Here is a 17,574-nt window from a genome sequence, read left to right on the forward strand (position 1 = left end):
AACATCCCTCATCACAGTGCCTCTGTGAGACAGAGATGGGGAATTCTTGCCATTGATCACGTCTCTACCCACCCTGATAGTATCTCCTGAGTGACTTGTGATCATGGCAGTCAGCCCTCCTGGGAGCTGGGCTGTGGAGCTCTTCTCTACAGCTACAGGTATAGAAGAGGCAGCCGGTGTGTGCTTCTTTGTTGATTTCTACACTTCCGGTGCAAGTCTAGGCTTTGTTATATGTGGAGAGTGGGGTGTGCACAGACCAACACCACACATAGACTCAGGACAGCATGGGCCCTGCTCTTGCTTGTGCTTCTGGAGAGGGAAAGCCAGGACCTTGGACACGCTAGTCAAGTGCTCTTGCCACTGAGAAGTGCCTGGAGCTTTGGCACTGCGTGCCCATTTCTCCTAGACATGTCCCCAGGATGTGGACATGTGCTTGTCAACATCTCAGCCCTGATGAACGTCAACTCGGGGCTCCTATCTGAGGCCCTGCAGCTCCAATAGTTACAAGGGGCTCATTTAAACTAATTTAAATAATAGCAATAAGGATGAGTCTGCTCAGCTCCATCCCAATGCCAATCTCCCTGGCACAGGATGGCTCCCAGGCCAAGTGTCCTGTGCCTGTGTCCTGTATCCCTCCTGTGTGCATGTCTGTCTTGAATCTACCATTGTAGCTGTGGACTGTCCCTCTCTCCCAGACGACTGACCCTGCAGGTGGTAGGTCCCTTCTGTTCTGAGGAGCACCATAGGCATCCACGGGAGCCATAACTCGTTCTCCATGCTTCTCCATCTGCAAGCATCCTGTCTCCAGGAAGGTCACACTTCCCCCTATATTGGCACTGGCCCCAAAATGAGCCTCGCTTGAGTTACTGCTGAGATTTTTTTTTTCTCCGAGACTTGGGAGCTGCCAACATGGAGTGTTAAATTTAACAATCTATTCCAATCGCCCAAATGGCCCAGCTTGGAAGTGGCCTATGAAAATGAACTCCTGATCAGCATCCAGGGGCAGAGACGAAGTCACTGCTGCCAAGTTGGCTCAGCCTTCCCCGGCCTGCCTGAGTGCTTTGTTGATTGAATCCTGACAGTTGAAAACTGTCTTTGACTCGACGACAGAGATATTTATAAAACCTCTCTGTTCCCCGGCTGTTCTCCCCCTTCTCTCCCCCCCACCTCCTGCCCCATTTTGTTATTTCTTCTGTCATTGTTGCTGTTTTGTTTTGAAAGAAACAATTTCAAGTGTCAATGCGTGAGTCGAATTCAATAACCATGTGATTAGCAGGCCGGGTTCTAGCGGCTTGCCTGGCTCTTATACCCTCATTGGGAATCTGTGAGAACGAGACTCGTGTGGTGAATGAGCTTTACAGAAATCTTGGGCTTATTCTCCTTTGAGTCCGTGCCATAGAGCCAAGTTCTTGCCTCGGCCCAGCCCCCACGCACTCTCACAGCGAAGGAGATGAGGTAATGTTCACTTCTCACCCACCACAGTACGAAGTCCAGGCTGATACTCTCCGGAAATGGAAACCCCAGGGTGAGTCCAGATGGACGCGTGGCTTCTTAATTAGGCAGGAGACTGGAGTGCCCAGAGACAAACCAATTCACAGGCTGAAGAGTGGGACATTGTGGGTGTAGCTCAGTTGGTACAGCACTCGCCTAGCATGCGTGAGGCCCTGGGGTCAGTCCTTGGTATGGCAGACATTTGCTGTGATAGCATCTACCTGTCATCCAGCAGGATGGGAGGTGGAAGGAGGAAGATCACAAGTTTATCTTTGGCTACATGGTGAGTTCGAGGCCAGCTTGGGCTACACGGAACCTCGTCTCAAAACGAAACAATTAATGAAGCTGAGGGATGCTCAGAGCCACTGATGAGTTCAGCTTAGTCGGATGCACAGCCTGGCGAGGCAGGGGCCTGAGCTGTCTCTTTACTCCATCCCATGATGTGACCTCAGCCCCCCTGAGCCTCAGTTTATCCGTTTTTGGTGGAGAGCATCATATTCTTACTGGTGGGTGATGGCATTTATCCTGCAAAGTTTGTCTGCCTGTGTTACTACAGTATGACTTTGGATGTAGCCCGGCCCAGGGCCTTAACCCACTGCTTCAGCCATAGCTGAATCCTAAATGCCATCATAATTCATTTCTCTCTGCCTTCCTCTGGGCCAGCGTCACTTTTGGTTTTAATGTGGAGGCCTATGGCCACTCTAGCCTTTCCCCTCATGGTGGTAAGATGGCTGCAGTTGCTCCAGCTTCTCATCTCAAGTCCCAAAGGAAAGGTCCCTTCTATTCTCCCAGCATCCCCCAGCACCCCCCAGCAGAGGCTACCAGCTGGAATTAGGCCCTGTGGTCATCAAATAAACTAATTAGAGAGAGAGAGAGAGAGAGAGAGAGAGAGAGAGAGAGAGAGAGAGAGAGAGAGAGTGAGTGTTTGGGATTATATTTAGTCTCATCCTTCAGAAGTAAAAATCCAGGCATTCTTCTCAGGTGATGAGGCCATGAAGCCAAATATGGCATGGACTGTCACTATGCTGGAATCTCAGAAGGAATGGAGACAGGAAACAATGAGATTGCATTTAAATATTCTGTGTAAACTGTCCTTTGCCAGACAGGGACGCTCATGTGAAATTTCTTCAGTACAACCTGTGACATGTTTTCTTTTGTGTGATGTCACTTTAACTATGGGAAAGAGGGAAGGCCCCCATCACAGGTTGGAGGTGGGGGACACCATGCACCACGGTGCCTCCTTCAGGCCAGGGAGACCTAAGGAGGACCTGGAGCTTGAGCAGGCTAGTGCCATGTTTCCCAGGCAGGAGGATGGACAAGAAGAGAGCGCTCTTCAGGCTTAGCATGGAGATTCCATTGCTCCGGTTCAAATCCACATGGTTCCCTTCCAGCTGCAGGGCCAGAGCCATCTCTGTGTTTTCCAGGCTGCCCTGGATCTCGCTCTGTAGACCAGGCTGGCCTCGAACTCACAGAGATCCACCTGCTGCTGTCTCCTGGGTGCTGCGATTAAAGGTGTGTGCCATCACTGCCCATCTCCAGCTGCTCTTCTTCTTCTTTTTTATTTTTAGCTTTCTTTTTATTTATTCTTTGTGTCTTTCACATCATGCATCTCTACCCCATTTGTTTAACCATTCCTTCACATCCACCCTCTGCCCTTGCAACCCGGCTCCCCCAAACAAAATAAAACTTAAGAGAAAAAAAAGAAAAGGAGAAAAACTCAATCCCATCATGGAAGCTGTAATGTGATACAGTGAGTCACGCCATAAACTCTTTTATCCATGTATCTTAACTTGCACCTGTTCATTGCAAAGAGTCATTCATTGGTCTGGTTGGAGGTCTCTGGCTTCTGCTACACGATCAATGCTGGGCCCTCACTGGGACTCCTCTTGGATATCCTGTCATGGAGACCTGGTAGCCTTGGATTTACAGGACGTGCCCCTTCATGTGCTCCAGCAGATCATATGGAGATCACTCCATAGATGGGGTGGATGTTGGGGTGTGCCAACTCATAACCCTGGTTCTGGGTCTGGGTAGTTGCAGGATTGGTCAGTCCACCAGCTCTTCCCCATCCTCACCACCAGGGTGAACACTCCAGCATTGCCCTGGCTAGTCCACTCCTTGCTGCAGTGAGCAAGGGGAAGGGCCAGTTCTCCTTCCAGCTGCCATTCTTAAGAGTCCATCCTTTCTCTGCCTGACTCCCCAAAGATCATGAGAACCAACCGGATCTTCACCATCTGATGCAGCTCAGGGGAAGACCTGCAGAATCCGCCCTCGAACTAGGAAATCAGGACCCACGGGCACACTCTGGTCATGCAGGTTCTGAGTCGAGTCCTTCCTCTCTTTCCTAAATACTCTTTTCTTTTTCTATCATGAACAGGCTCAGGTTGAAGCTAAGAAGGAGCACGAAGGTGCTGTGCATCTGTTAGAGGTGAGCACAGGTGGGTGGGTGAGGCTGGGGGCAGGGGGTGGGTATTGGGATGCCAGAAAATAAATGGTACCAGCCACATGTCAAAAACTAGATATGGTCACAGCACCTGCCCCCCCTCACATTGTCTTCACAAGCCTATCCTTGCCACTGAGGAAAGAGCCCAGAGAGGTGAATCAACTTTTCCTCAATCACACATCCTGGACCAGAGCTGTGTGTCTCAGTGAGCTGTGCCTTTTGGCTAGCTGCCTTCAATGGGAAATGAGGAGGGGTTTCTTCCAGGATCAGTGTTGGGTCATGCCTGGGGGCTCCATCCTCTGAGGGATGGCACAGGGGGCATTACTGAAGCTTTGTGTTCCTACTAGAGAGAGATTTGCAGGATCAGAGAAGGAAGGGTCTATGACAGTGGTTCTCACCCTTCCTACCACTGCGACCCTTTAATACAGTGCCTTGTGTTGTGGTGACCCCCCACCATAAAATTATTTCATTGTTACTTCATAATTGTAATTTTGCTACTGGTATGAATTGTAATGTAAATATCTGATATACAGAATAATTGATATGTGACCCTGTGGAGGTCATGACCCACAGGTTGAGGAGTGGTTAGTGCCACCCACACCAGCCACTTCTGGGATCCTTGTCCCCATGGGAGTGGCCATCTCAGCCACGTGCAGACCTTGCTCAGTGGTCCTTGCGCAGTGGAAGCAAAACAGCCACCAGGTCCCATCATCTGGGGTAGCACACTGGGAGTGACCACTCCTGGTCTGTGGCTTTGGTCTTATGGCAGCCTTCTTAGAGAACAGTAGACAGGTAGAAGGAAATGGAGCTCTTGGTGCCCCTAATTAGCAGCCTTTGCCATTCACTGCTCGTGCATAGCGACCAGTTAATGACCACTCACTAACGGTGTGAGTGGGAGAGTGGTGAACTGGACTGACTGTGTGGCTCCCCAGGCTGCCTGCCTGCTGCCAGGGAAGGGGAGCTTTCCAGGTAATTGTGGGATGTCCCTTCCATGGGGGAGTAGCTGCTAGTGAACACAGAGTGTGTGCGCCTCTTGCGTCACCCTCCGGAATCTATTTCTTCCACAGGGCAGGCCGTGCGGCCACTCTCCCACATGCTAACACCGATCTTTGGAGAGTTCCCTTTAGGTAGTATCAGGAGGGATGTACATGCGTGTTGCATGACAGAAAAACACACATCCTGGGAAAATGGACCAGGCCACTTACAGATCAGATAGATGGACATGCTCCTCTGCATGCACAGTTTAGTCTGACCTCCCCCAGCTAGTGCCTTTCTTCAGTTGCCCCGAAGCTTGCAGACTTGGTCGCCTGTGTCCTTTCCATCTCCCCCTGAGTTGTCACTGCAGCCTGTTACAGCACTGCTGGGTAGCCTGTGCTTTGAGCTATGTTGACATCCACGACATGACATGCCTTCGTTCAGAAGCTGGGGAAGGCCGTTCGGCCATGGGCTGTACTGGGCACCGTCCGCTTCGTTCACGCCATCTTTCTGTAATTGTCTTGTCTGGCTCTCCACTCAGAACACTCTGGAGTGCATGCAGGTATTCTGTGTGGCTTTCCTACCCGTGCATGTACCCTGTGATGCTTTCCCTACATGGGCAGCTCTGAGCCCCGGGTCTGCTCCTCATCCTCCTGTCTACAAAGCACCCTGAGGGTCTGACTCTGCACAGGTGCCTGGTATGCATGTAGACCAGGACTCCTCCTCAGCCTGGTGCCAACTGAGGAGTGGGCAGAGGAATACACAAACAGTTTCTTGGAGTGCTGAGCTGGCCCCTGTGCACACATCTTCCTATTGCTTGCCGATGCTGTGAATTCAGATGACCATGGGCAAGAACATGGATGGGAGGGCCCCCTGGCAGTCTGCCTAAAATTCCATTATGGGTCATCAGAATCCACCGCGTGACCCCTGTATGCTTGCCCTCCTATCCCGTCCTTCCAGAACCAACAGCAAGCTCCTTCCACAGGGAACAGGTACTCTGCTCTTTCTTGCCAGCTTTCCCCAGTGTGGTCCCTGGCTCAGACCAAGAACTAATACTACTAAGGTCAGAGAGCTTTCCTCACCGAGAAATGAGGCGTTCTCAAGAGGGATCCTTACACTGACCGTCACAGCATCTCTGGAAGCTTGTCACAGAAATTGACCCCCAGGCCCAGAAAAGGCACAGATGAAGCTCTGTCTTATGCAGCCCTGCAGGGTCCCATGTGGATGGGGCTGAGCCACGTGCCAGAGGTGGCATCAGGCTAGCTCATGAGAAAGAGGGACACTTGAAGTCTTGACCAACGCACATCATTACAACTGAGAATTCTTGACTCCTGCAATCCAGCCCGGCCCCCACCCTAGCTAGCACTGCAGAGAGACAGGGAGGCAAAATCCCACACACTAGTGGTCAGGACACCTTCTAAGGGTGGGTATCTGGAGTCTGTGGAATATTCCTAGAAGTCGCCTTTAGGCAGAAACACTGCTAAGAAAAGTAGTCCGAATCCCCATGGTACCAGCAGTATAGCCAGCCACTAGAGGAGGCTGAATTGGGAAGTGTGTTGCAGAAAAGCCCTCTGCATACCCATCAGCCCTGTAGATATTTGCAGTTCCCAGTGGGTTCATGGTCAGTTTGTGGGGCGGGGAAGGCTGCTGCCCAAGATGCCCAAGAGAATGTCAGTTTTAGGAGTTGATCAGGAACACAGTGAGCATCCTTCAGTCCACTCTCAGGTGAGGACCCCAAGGGCAAAAGGTAGAGTCCCCAGCACACAGCCACATCCCTCTCCCCACAGCAGGTGAGTTGGGGACAGCTGTCCTGCTGAGTGGCGAGGGAGCTTTAGAGAATGTTGGCCCTTAGCCTATGTGCTCATTTGTTCCTGATAGAAAGAAGAGCGTGCCGATGACATCACCTCTCTGCCACTGAGGATAGTCTCAGCCAGGAAGATGTATGGTGGAGACCACCATGTTTGTGAGCACTGTTGGGATGTGAGCAAGGGGTCTAGGCCTTGAGGATGGGGCTATTTCCACAGAGATCTGTTCCTATGGCAACCATGATGGATGCATGGGACTCCATGGGCTTGTGGGTATTTCTACAGGTGATCTCTGCATGTCCCATTGTCTCTAATTGGAGAAGTGTTCTTTACCTTCAAAGCTACCTTAGCTTGGACACAAGCCCCACATGCAGCCCCACACCACTGAGATTGAAAGTGAAACTCCTGTGGAGGTGGCAGGGAAGCCGGCAGTCACGTCTTCCGATATTTGCCTCTGGCTTTTAAATGCTCTGCCTGCATTTTGTAAGCTGCTGCACTTATTCCAATTATAGAACGATTTGCCATCTGCCACAGCCATGGTTGTGGTCACAGCACAGACCTCTTCATCCCCCGCCTGCAGGTGGTTGTTCTCTGAGAGGCTTGGGCTGGGCCGGCAGAGAAGAGTGGGTGGGTGAGGCTGAGTGAACACATATAGGCGAGGTTCCCACCATGTAACAGAGACTCCACAATGCTCCAGATAAACTGATATAAACACCACAGAATCCAAGCAGGAGCAGGAGCAGAACGGGACCTTGCTCTTCCTCGAAGTGTCCTGGAAGTGGGTGACTGCAAGCTCTCAGAGCCTAACCAGTGAGTGGCTCGTATACACAGCAGCTGCTGCAGGGGCAGGCTGGGGGCACTGTGCACAGAGGCTCCTGAGGAAGAACCAGCAGAAACACCTAGGCATCTGAGGCTTCTGCAGGCTCTTCTTCCTTGCTGTGCGAGGCTGCTGAGGCCTGAGTTGGCACCCCACCTTTCAAAGCTGTTTTTTTTTTCTGATGATCAGCCAAGGGGTTAGGAAGAAAGACAGTGTTGGTCAGGGGGTGGCCCTGCCCAGCACTCATTCTCTGTAGTAACCTTGAAGACCATGCCCTGCCTTTCAGTTCACTGTGAGCTGCCCGCAAAGCTAGGCCCACTGCAGCACCCCTTGTGGACATACTTTACAAAGCAAACAGTTACTGACACATGCTCAAGCCTCAGTTGGTGCCACTAAGAAGACCCAGACCTCTTGAACTTGCACATCCCTCCTACCATCAGCTTCCTATATGCTTACTGGAGAGAAAGCTACACGCTCAACATATCTCCAGGCAACTGGGTCCTCAGAGCGTGTCTAGACATAAGAATATTAAAAATCCCAGTAAGCTTTCATTATCCTGTTTATTTTTTTCACCTATGGGATAGTGCCTAGATATGTGAGCCAACTCCATGTTTAAACACTTTGATTATTTTATTTATTTTATTTTGTGTATATGGGTATTTTACCTGTATGTATGTGTACCATGTGCATGCCGTGACCACAGAGCCCAGAAGAGGGCAATGAACTGATTGGAACTCAAGTAACAGTCAATGAGTTTCCACGTACGGGGAATCGAACCTGGATCCTCAGGAAGAGCAGCCAGTGCTCGGAACCACTGAGCCATTTCTCCAGCCCCACATCCATATACTTTCAATTTCACTAACCAATGCCATCTTTCCCCATTCCTCACATGTAGGAAAAAGTAAATATGGCTATAACCCTGGCATCCAAACTAGTCCACTTGACTCTGGGCCTTTGGGACTGGCTACTGGTGGCCTCTAGGGGCCAGGTAGGACATAGACCTGGAGAGGTAGGCCAGACCAGATGGTCTGAGCTGGTCATGCTCCTTAGATGCAGAACCCCAGTTAGTGCTCACTGGCCACCCCTCACTTTTGTTTAGTGAATCAGTTGTTCATGTGTGAGGTCACAGTTCCTGTCATATCTATACAGCACTATGTCAACCTTTTTATTCAGTAATAATTTTGGACTTGCAAAGCTACAACCAGATTATGGAGTCTTCTGCCACCTGAAGACACATGCTCATATTGTCTTTGAATAGTCACACCCTCCCCCACACCACTGACAAGCACTGACCTGTTCTGTAATGTATAGTGTTGACATTTTGTGGTGTGGATGGGGAGACCTCCTGCATCTCCTTTGTTAGGTCTGATTGTTGTACATGATGCATGAGAGATGCTTTGCAGAATACAGGATTGTTCAAATTCTGTTTCCTGCTCTTCCTCACACCCACTGGCCTCTGTAGGTACTCATAGCCTGGTTTGATAACTCGGGTGATCTGATAGCTTTCCCCTCATCAAGACATTTGATGCTGGTCCCTCTGGTGACCCTACTGGTCATGTAGGATACTTGGATGCCTTAAGGATGAGTGGGGCTGCTAGTGCCCCAGGATCCTGATGTCACCATTCCACGCGTAGATTCTGCTCTTTGTGGGGGGAGGTCACACCTGTCCTCGCTCATAAATCTTCCTATGTTCTCCATGGCCCACCTGTGCTGCAGAGCCCAGAGGTTTGGTCCCTTGCCTTCCTTTGAGGTGACGGCTATCTCAGCCAACCTCATTCAGCTTTTAAAAAAGAGGAACCCTGCTGATTTTTTTTTAATGAATTGAAGAAATTAATTATAGGCTTGGGATCCATTGCGGTTATTTTTAGAAACCCGTGATCTCAGACACAAATAGCACTCTGTTCTGGATGAAAGAGCTGAGATACTTAATGCTTATGGCATGGGGAAGAGGGAGAGGGAAGAGGAGGGAGGGTGAGAAAATGGGGAGGAGGTGGGAGAGGAGAGAAGAAGGGAGGGGAGGAGAAAGAAGGGGGGAAAGAGAAGGAAGTACAGTATGAAGAATTAGTGGAAGAAGAGGTAGAGGAGGGTGGGGAGGAGGGAGAGGAAGAAGAGATAAAGAAGGAATGGGAAGGAAAGAATGGGAAGTTCTGGAAGAGGAGGGAGAGGATGTGTGGGAGGAGAAAGAATAAAAAGAGATGAAGAAGAGGATGAGAGAGAGGAAGAGACAGAGGAGGAGGCAGAGAAGGCGGGGGAGGTGGAGGAGGACTCTCCACTCCTGAGCCTTGATCCAGCCAGGTGACAGACTGACTCACAGCCATTTTTTACCTACATTCCCACATGCCTGTAATAAGACAAGACTCAATCGAGCACCAACTAGGTACTTAGGCCAAGGTCAAGTTCTTGGGGGAGCAGCAGGAAGTGCACAGATTAAACGCTTGCCTCCTGACAATGACATTCTGGTCGAGAGCCCCACAGCACTCAGGAGCAGCCTACCACACCTGTCCCACCCAAGGAGGGAGCTTGCTGGCTGTCCTTTTCTTCCACGTGTATCCCTGGGAGGTCCTTTTCTTGCCCTAGGTGTCATGGTGGTGTTGGCCATTGACAGTGGTGTTTATAACCTGATACCAAGTAGAATTTCCCATGTGTTGCTGCCAGCCATGTTCTTGGGGGGCGGTCAGGGGGGCGGTCTACAGGCCCGTGGTGGGATAGGCACCCGTTGAGATGGCATTGCATGATGGGTTGGCAGCTGGGCTGTTCCCTAGTCAGTGCTGTTTCAGCCTCACGCCCCAAATATCAAGGCAGGCGTGCCAACCACCAAGTGCTCAGGCTGCATGCAGAGCCTGGAACAATCCATGCTTGGCTGGGAGCTGAGCGATGGCAAGATTTGTTGGCACCTGTTGTTTCCCATGGTGGCCAGCAGCCAGGCTTCCTGTGAGGCTGGGCTACCAGATACTGCTGTTCTGTGGAGGTGGAAGCAGCCCCTGCCATGCATAGGCACATGGCATGCGCGCGCGTGCACACACACACACACACACACACACACACACACACACACACACACATTCTTAAAAGACACCCATGCCCCCATGCGCATCTGCACAACTGAATACCCCTCTCTGACCACTGTCCTGCCTCTGCTGTGCAGTCCAAGGTCCGAGAGCTGGAAGAGAAATGTCGCGTGCAGAGTGAGCAGTTTAACCTTTTGTCCCGGGACCTGGCAAAGTTCCGGCAACACACTGGCAGTATTGACTTTCTGGGCAGCAGCTCAGTGGCCTTGCTGGATGTCCCCTTGGCCCCTGGCAAGCCTTTCCCACAGTACATGAATGGACTAGCCACCTCAATACACAAAGGTAAGTGGCAGGTGTTGGCAGCTGTTGGGGGAGGGTGCCTGTGGTTGAGAGTATGAAGACCCACCAGAGCAGGACTGAGGACAGCCCAGGCTGCTATGTCCTTATTCATTCATGGAGTGTCTTGGATACTCTGGTGTTGGGGGTAGCATGTTTGTGTGGGTACAGGTGTACATGCATGTATGAGTGCATGCATGTGGAGGACAGAGGTCAATCTTTGGTGGTGTTCCCCAGGAACTGTCCACCTTGCTTTTGTGAGACGGGGTCTCTCATTGGCCCGGGGTTTGCGGATTAGCCTAGGATGACTGGCAAGTAAGCTCCAGGGAGCTGTTTGTCTCCCTGGCCCCAGCGCTGGGATTATGGGATGCGCTGCCATGTCTAGCTTTTTGCATGGCTGCTGGGGATGGGACAGCATTCCTCATGCTGGTTTGGCAAGCACAATCAACTAAACGACCCCCCAGCCCCTCCCTCCAGATTACAGGCTCATACCTATAACCCAGCATTTGAGAAGCTGATGCTAGAGAATTACAGCTACTTCCTGAACAACCTTGGCTATAGTGCAAGACACTGTCTTAAAAACAAAAACAAACCCCCAGGTTGTTGATTTATTTTAATTAGGGGAGCAATTAGGAGCAATATGACTGTCAGACTTCCGTTTGTAATGATGTTAAGACTATTTCCAATCTCTCCTGGTTCTTATCAAAATGGAGAAATGCTCCTGGTATTTTTTAATTATTAAAAACTAGGCAATGCTCATCACTCTGTGTCATCATTGATGGAGTTCTTTCCCCAAGCTCCTCAGCTGTGACATCTTTCCTTCTAGCTCTTGAATTGCAGGTACTAACAGACAGCATCAGTGGCTGTTGCTATGAGAAACACAATGGAGGGGATGGGGCTGCCCACAGCCTTCTGGCTGTTTACTGAGCAGAGTGCACCCAGGAGGTGTCTGGGTGCCAAGGCTGTGATGTCTGTTAGATGGCAAGATCCTGCAGAAAGCCCTGTTCAGATGCAAGAGATTAGATAGACTTCAAGGTGGTCTCTGGCTCAAACGGATGCTTGCAGATAGAAAATGGTGAGGTGCAAAGAGGCTGAGGCTGTTCTAGAAGAGATGGTTGGGCTCAGTAGCCCTTGGGAAATATATTCAAGCCTTGAAAGGCACAAACAGCTTCTGTTCTTCCGGGAGAACTTGTGACTTCCTGTTTTACATCCTAGCTGCAAGGGAGTCACATAGATCACCCCTTCAACATGGCAAAATCCTAGGAGGCCACCTGAGGTAGGGCTGAAGGTTTCTTAAAGGGGCGCTGGCTACACAGGCACCTCTACATGGCATGTGTCCAGTTCTGACTCAGGAGGAATGCAAGTGTTTGGCACCAGTCACCGCTCTTCTCAGGCATGAAGTGGCTGGTGCCCTCTTGAACTTTCAGCACTATGATTATCTATAGGAGAGCTGTACAAGATTGGATTCATTAACTTCTTGTCATGAATGAGCTCCTGAGGACTGCTGTGAGAGGGGGTTATAAGGCCCCCACCCTGTAAGGGTTATGTAGGCAGTTATGTATTGCTGGGAGATACATCTTCTTCTGTGGCATATCTGCTTGTGAATACTCCCTGCTTGTCTAATTAGCTCTATTTAAACTTGTTGGTTTACTAACCTAGATAGTCCCTTAGAAGTGTTCTTATGTGCCATGGGACCCAGAGCATGTGCTTCCTGACTGTGCTTGGGAATAATCTAGCATGATGCACTGTAGATGCAGCATTGAATACCAGGACCTAAATTTATTCACCTTGAAGCCCAGGACTTCACTACTAATACTTCAGGAACCTCCCACTCCCTTGCCCAGCTAGCCACCATGTTCTCCTCTCTGCTTCTAGGATTCTGGCATCATCAGAGTCCACATGTAACTGGGCTAGTGTGGTCTACATCTTCCAGTGCCTAGATTATTTTATTTTGAATAAGGTACTCCATGCTGGTGGGAGCGGCAGGATTTTCCTCTTTATTTAAGACATTTTCTGGGTCACTCACTGCATTAGTTTCAGTCACTTTTTATTCCTGACTTGGTCATGGGGGGTCTCCTGTCCTTCAGGAAGGCGACTGCTTGATGGGCAGTTCAGGAAGAGGCTGAATGCCCCAGGCAAGAGACATGCTGACAAGGCAGCAGTATGTCACACCATACTTCATGTTTGGATCCTGATTTCAAGAGTATAGCTTCAGAGTTCAGATCAGGCCATCCTGGGTCAGTGTGTTCCAGGCCTGGCCTCAGTAACACACTGTGAGTATAGGGTCCAGGGACCTGCTTTGGTACTGAGAAACCTCTTATCAAGTAAATTCTAGCTAGAAACTTGTTAATTGGACAAGTTGGAACTTTGTTGTTTTTGTTAAAGAGACAATAGACTTCAATGTAAACCTGTATGAGCAGGAAGGTAATTATCATCCAAAAGGGGGAGAGCTGGAGTGTAGCCTCAGGTACCTTTGATGATGTCGCAGAAGGTCCAGACTCTGCCTCTCCATAGTATAGTGCCCAACTCTATGGGCACACTCTATTCTTTCATGTTTTTTCTTATTCCCAGTGTCAGAAAGGCTGTGGGGTCCCCGGGCCTCACAGCCTCTCAATTTCAAGCCAGCGGAAGGGAAAGACCTCGTGCTCAGGATGCTCTAACCCTCTCTGATTGAACCTTCTTATGTCTCATGTTACATGTCATCACTGAGCCCTCAGCACGGCTATGCTGTCCCTTGCATGTCACTGCCAAGCCTCCAAGACAGCTACCCATGATGACCCAGTCCAAGGCTGCAGTGAACCAGCCTGAGGGGACGAGAACATTGGTGGACCCCACAGGGACAGCAGAGAGAGGAAAGTGCAGGGAAGGCAAATAGCTAGTGTGCTGATCCGATGGCCTGTCCCCTTCCCTCATCCACTCCCGTGTCCTGGCCAGGTCACGAGGGACCCACCGGACACTACTCTGTGATTGGTGACTATATCCCGTTGTCTGGGGACAAGCTGGAGCCTCCTCCGTGTGTGAAGCCCTCCTTCCTGTTACGATCCAGCAGCCCAAGATGCAGATTTGAGTCCGAGGTGAGTCCCACCTAGCCAGCTTCAGAGTATCTGGGAGGATGTCAATGTCTCTCTTCCATCCTTCCTTCCATGGAGGGGTGGGGCACAGACATCCTCCCATAACCTCCTCCTTCCTCCCACTCACCCAGGTCCTCCTTCATTTCCATTAATTTTTCTACACCAATTCTTAGTGAACCACCATGTGTCAGGAAGTAGGGATCTACTGGAGACCCTGGATATTATGGGGGATATACTGGATATTATGGGGGATATACTGGATATTATGGGGGATACACTGGATATTATGGGAGGACACAGCACCCCACCAGTATCTGGACAGCTAAGTCCTGGTGAGGGTTCTGGGGACAGCCGAACAGGCTGTGTGGACTTGTGATTGGATAGGGAGGAGCTGTGAAGCCAGGAGGGTTGGTCATTGGTGTCACCGTGTCACCGTACAGCTGAGAAGCCAGGGGTTTGGTTGGCCGATTAGAGCCTGGAGGTGATGGAGGTGGGGATAGGGGTGGCTTTGGGCCCTTGAATAGCACCAATCTCTGTGGAAGTCACACAAGGTGGTGCTGGAGGGCTCCCAGGAAGGAGTGGCATGACTTGATTGGCATTGTGAAGGACCACTCTGCCTTCTACACAGAGAAAGGATGGGAGGGGAACTTGCCTCCCTTGGGACATTATTACTCAGTCTCTCTATTATCTGAGGGGCATATGGCCTCTGAGAAAAGGCTACCTGTCCCTGGGATTATTGCAGTAGGGACTCTGCTGGCAGCGTCCTTTTAAGTTCTGCAGACACTGAGACTGCAGGGTGAAGGGGGAATGAGAGGATTCCTATTTTTTCCTTTCTTGTGGGTCTCCTTGGTTTACTGAATGCCATTGGAGATGACGTATGGGGTCCTCCATAGCAAGAGCCCTTGAAAGCAGAGGGTGTGGTTACCTCTTGTGGGAGCCCACAAAGGTTTCCTAGTGAGATCTGAGCTTGCTTCACACAGCAGGGCTGTATAAGGGGATGGATTGACCACGTGCGTGGTTACCAGATGTTTGGAAGGGTCTGCACTTGGCTGTGCTGGGGGAGGTCTTTTGCTCTGCCCCTTGGCATTCCTTTAAAAGCTCTTTAGAAGAGAAAAAAGGGTCTGGTGGGTATTGACCCAGGCTTTCCTGAAGTTATCCTAGGTTTCTATCTGTCTCTCTCCTCTAGATTTCTATCTAAAAATTTCTCACTTCTCTTTGCTCAAGAGTACCCTGGGGGGAAAAAGTGGGGGCAGGCCCCCCACAACCTCTGTCTTCTACAAGACACTCAAGTATCTTAGGCTGCAGTTCAGGGAGGGGGGAATCACCCAAGTCTCTGCTGATGTTCAGGCTAGGATTCCAGCAAAGGTCTGTGGAGGTGGTTCCCATTTCATGCAAGTTTCATACACTGGGCTACTTTCCCAATGAAGCCCAGTGAGGCTGCAGGCAGATTTCCTGAATGTCACCATGGAAGGTGTCGTGTCACTGTGTGTGTGTGTGTGTGTGTGTGTGTGTGCGTGTGTGTGAGTGGTGGGGGACATGCAGCCTTTAGTCTCACTAACTGTAAACCACAATCACTGCCCTCACAGATGGACAATGACCGGAATTCTAACAACTCCAAGCAAAGCAGCTCGGGGAAGGTGCACCTTTGTGTCGCCCGCTACAGGTAGGGATGTAACACCCCACCCCCACCCTGAATGCTGGGGCAGAAGAAGCAGGTGAGAGGCAGCAAGTGCACAGGATGAGAGCATGCTTTGTTCCTCAGAGCTGCTGTGATTCAGTGTCTCAAGCTGAGCACCCAGGGACTTGCTCCCTCATAGCTCCAGAGGTCAGCAGCTGAATTAAGGTGCCCCATAGCCATGGCCCCAGGAAGACTCTGGGCAAGGGTCTTGGTTCCTTCTCAGGTTCTGGTAGCCCCACTGTCCTTGACTTGTTGCCACATCTCTCTAATCTCTTATCTCCGCCTTCCTATGGCTTTTTTTCTCTATGTGTCCCCATGTCTCATGCATTAATGTCCACCCTGGCCAACGTGATATCCCCTCACCTGGGTGACATGTACAGGGACCTCTTGGCAAATGAGGCCACATTCACAGAAGTGGTAGAGCTGAGACTTGTGACAGATCTTTATGGGGGACACCATTCAACCCACAACAGGTGACAAACAATATATCAGGGGAGACCATGCCCAGAGCCTCCATCGATGTTTCCCAATCCCTACCTTCTATTATCTTGCTGAAATCTCAGGCATCATATCTTAGAAGTACTCAGTGGGGCATACCATTGATCAAACAAATACAGTTTCTAGAATTTTTTTTCTTTGTGAAAGTGTAGAAAGATATGTCATAAGGACATTTGATAGGACACTGAATGCATTTATTAGTCAGGAGTTAGAAGCAGTGTCTACATCTGACATTAGAAATGTAGTTCCATAAAGTTTGGTGACCTCAACAGTGGAATTCTATACTTAAACTAAAAAGGTAACAGTGGACTTTATGAGGTAGAAATATAGTATCTCACATTGTAAGGTGAAAAAAAAAGGTAAGTAGTGTATATAATGTTGTTCTACTTCAGTTAGTTAATACCTATTTAGAGGAAACATAATTGGGCTGGAGAGATGGCTCAGCTGTAAAGAGCACTCAATACCTTTCCAGAGGATGCAGGTTCAATTTCAAGCACCCACATCAGGCAGCTCACAAGTGCCTGTAACTCCAGCTCAAAGGGATCCAGTGCCCTCTTCTGGCTTCCACAGACACTGCACACACACACACACACACACACACACACACACACACACATACACACAAAGAATAAATCATATTTTTGGTTGTGAGCCTAGCCTTTAATGGCTGAGCCATCTCTCCAGCCCAATCCCCAGTGGAGTCTTGGCCCTGGAGGAGATGGGAATGGAGGGGAGGGGATGGGAGAAAGGTGAGGGTGGGGGCGGGAGGGGGGAGGACAGGGGGACCCATGGCTGATGTGTAAAATTAAAACACAAATACAATAATAATAATAAAAAGAAAAAAGAATAAATCATAAAAAATAAAGGCAACAACATTCATTTTGTTCGTGGTAACTCATTAGTTTGGAAATACATAGGTCCGGTGAAAGAGACACATGGGAACGAGATGTCTAGACAAAATGTCCTCAGATTCAAAGTGCTCTCAGTGGCTTCAGAATTACCTTTAACCATTGGTGTGAGCTAGCCAGAGGCACCTTGAAAGGAGACACGGGATCTCACTAATGTGAGTTGTGGCTCCATTCGAGATGAAACAGGTGTGAGGGACCCCATCCTGCCAGACCATGGCCAGGGCCACTAACATGCAAACTGTTTCTTCCTGCAGTTACAACCCCTTTGATGGGCCCAATGAGAACCCAGAAGCTGAGCTGCCCCTCACGGCGGGAAAGTACCTCTACGTCTATGGGGACATGGATGAGGATGGGTTCTATGAAGGTCTGTGGATGCACTGCGGTTGGTGGGCACTGGCTCGTTCCAGGCAGAAGACCAGCCTGCCCAGGCCCTGGGAGATATGCCAGGTCCCCACGTGTTCCTGGCTGCTAGCTCTCTGTTCTGTCCCTCTCTATCCCCGGAGGTCCCAGTCTCCCTCTGTGATGATTGCCAGGACAGTGGAGT

At 50.2% G+C, this 17,574-nt stretch overlaps 1 protein-coding gene across 9 annotated transcripts in view; it reads left to right on the forward strand.

The window, feature by feature from the left end:
* The window catches only part of Rimbp2 (RIMS binding protein 2), a 174,347-nt gene that overhangs the window by 112,443 nt on the left and 44,330 nt on the right, over nt 1-17,574 (forward strand). For 8 of the 9 annotated variants that reach the window (XM_036172649.1, XM_036172651.1, XM_036172655.1 and 5 more), the window contains 5 exons: nt 3,869-3,919; nt 10,677-10,881; nt 13,810-13,949; nt 15,533-15,609; nt 17,285-17,394. In XM_036172649.1, coding sequence (XP_036028542.1) covers nt 3,869-3,919; nt 10,677-10,881; nt 13,810-13,949; nt 15,533-15,609; nt 17,285-17,394 — 583 coding nt within the window. Of the gene's footprint in view, nt 1-3,868; nt 3,920-5,357; nt 5,472-10,676; nt 10,882-13,809; nt 13,950-15,532; nt 15,610-17,284; nt 17,395-17,574 lie in introns of those variants that run through there. The other variant, XM_036172652.1, reaches the window with a different exon arrangement.

This window comes from Onychomys torridus, chromosome 22 (assembly GCF_903995425.1).
Source record: "Onychomys torridus chromosome 22, mOncTor1.1, whole genome shotgun sequence".
Classification (NCBI taxonomy): Eukaryota; Metazoa; Chordata; class Mammalia; order Rodentia; family Cricetidae; genus Onychomys; species Onychomys torridus.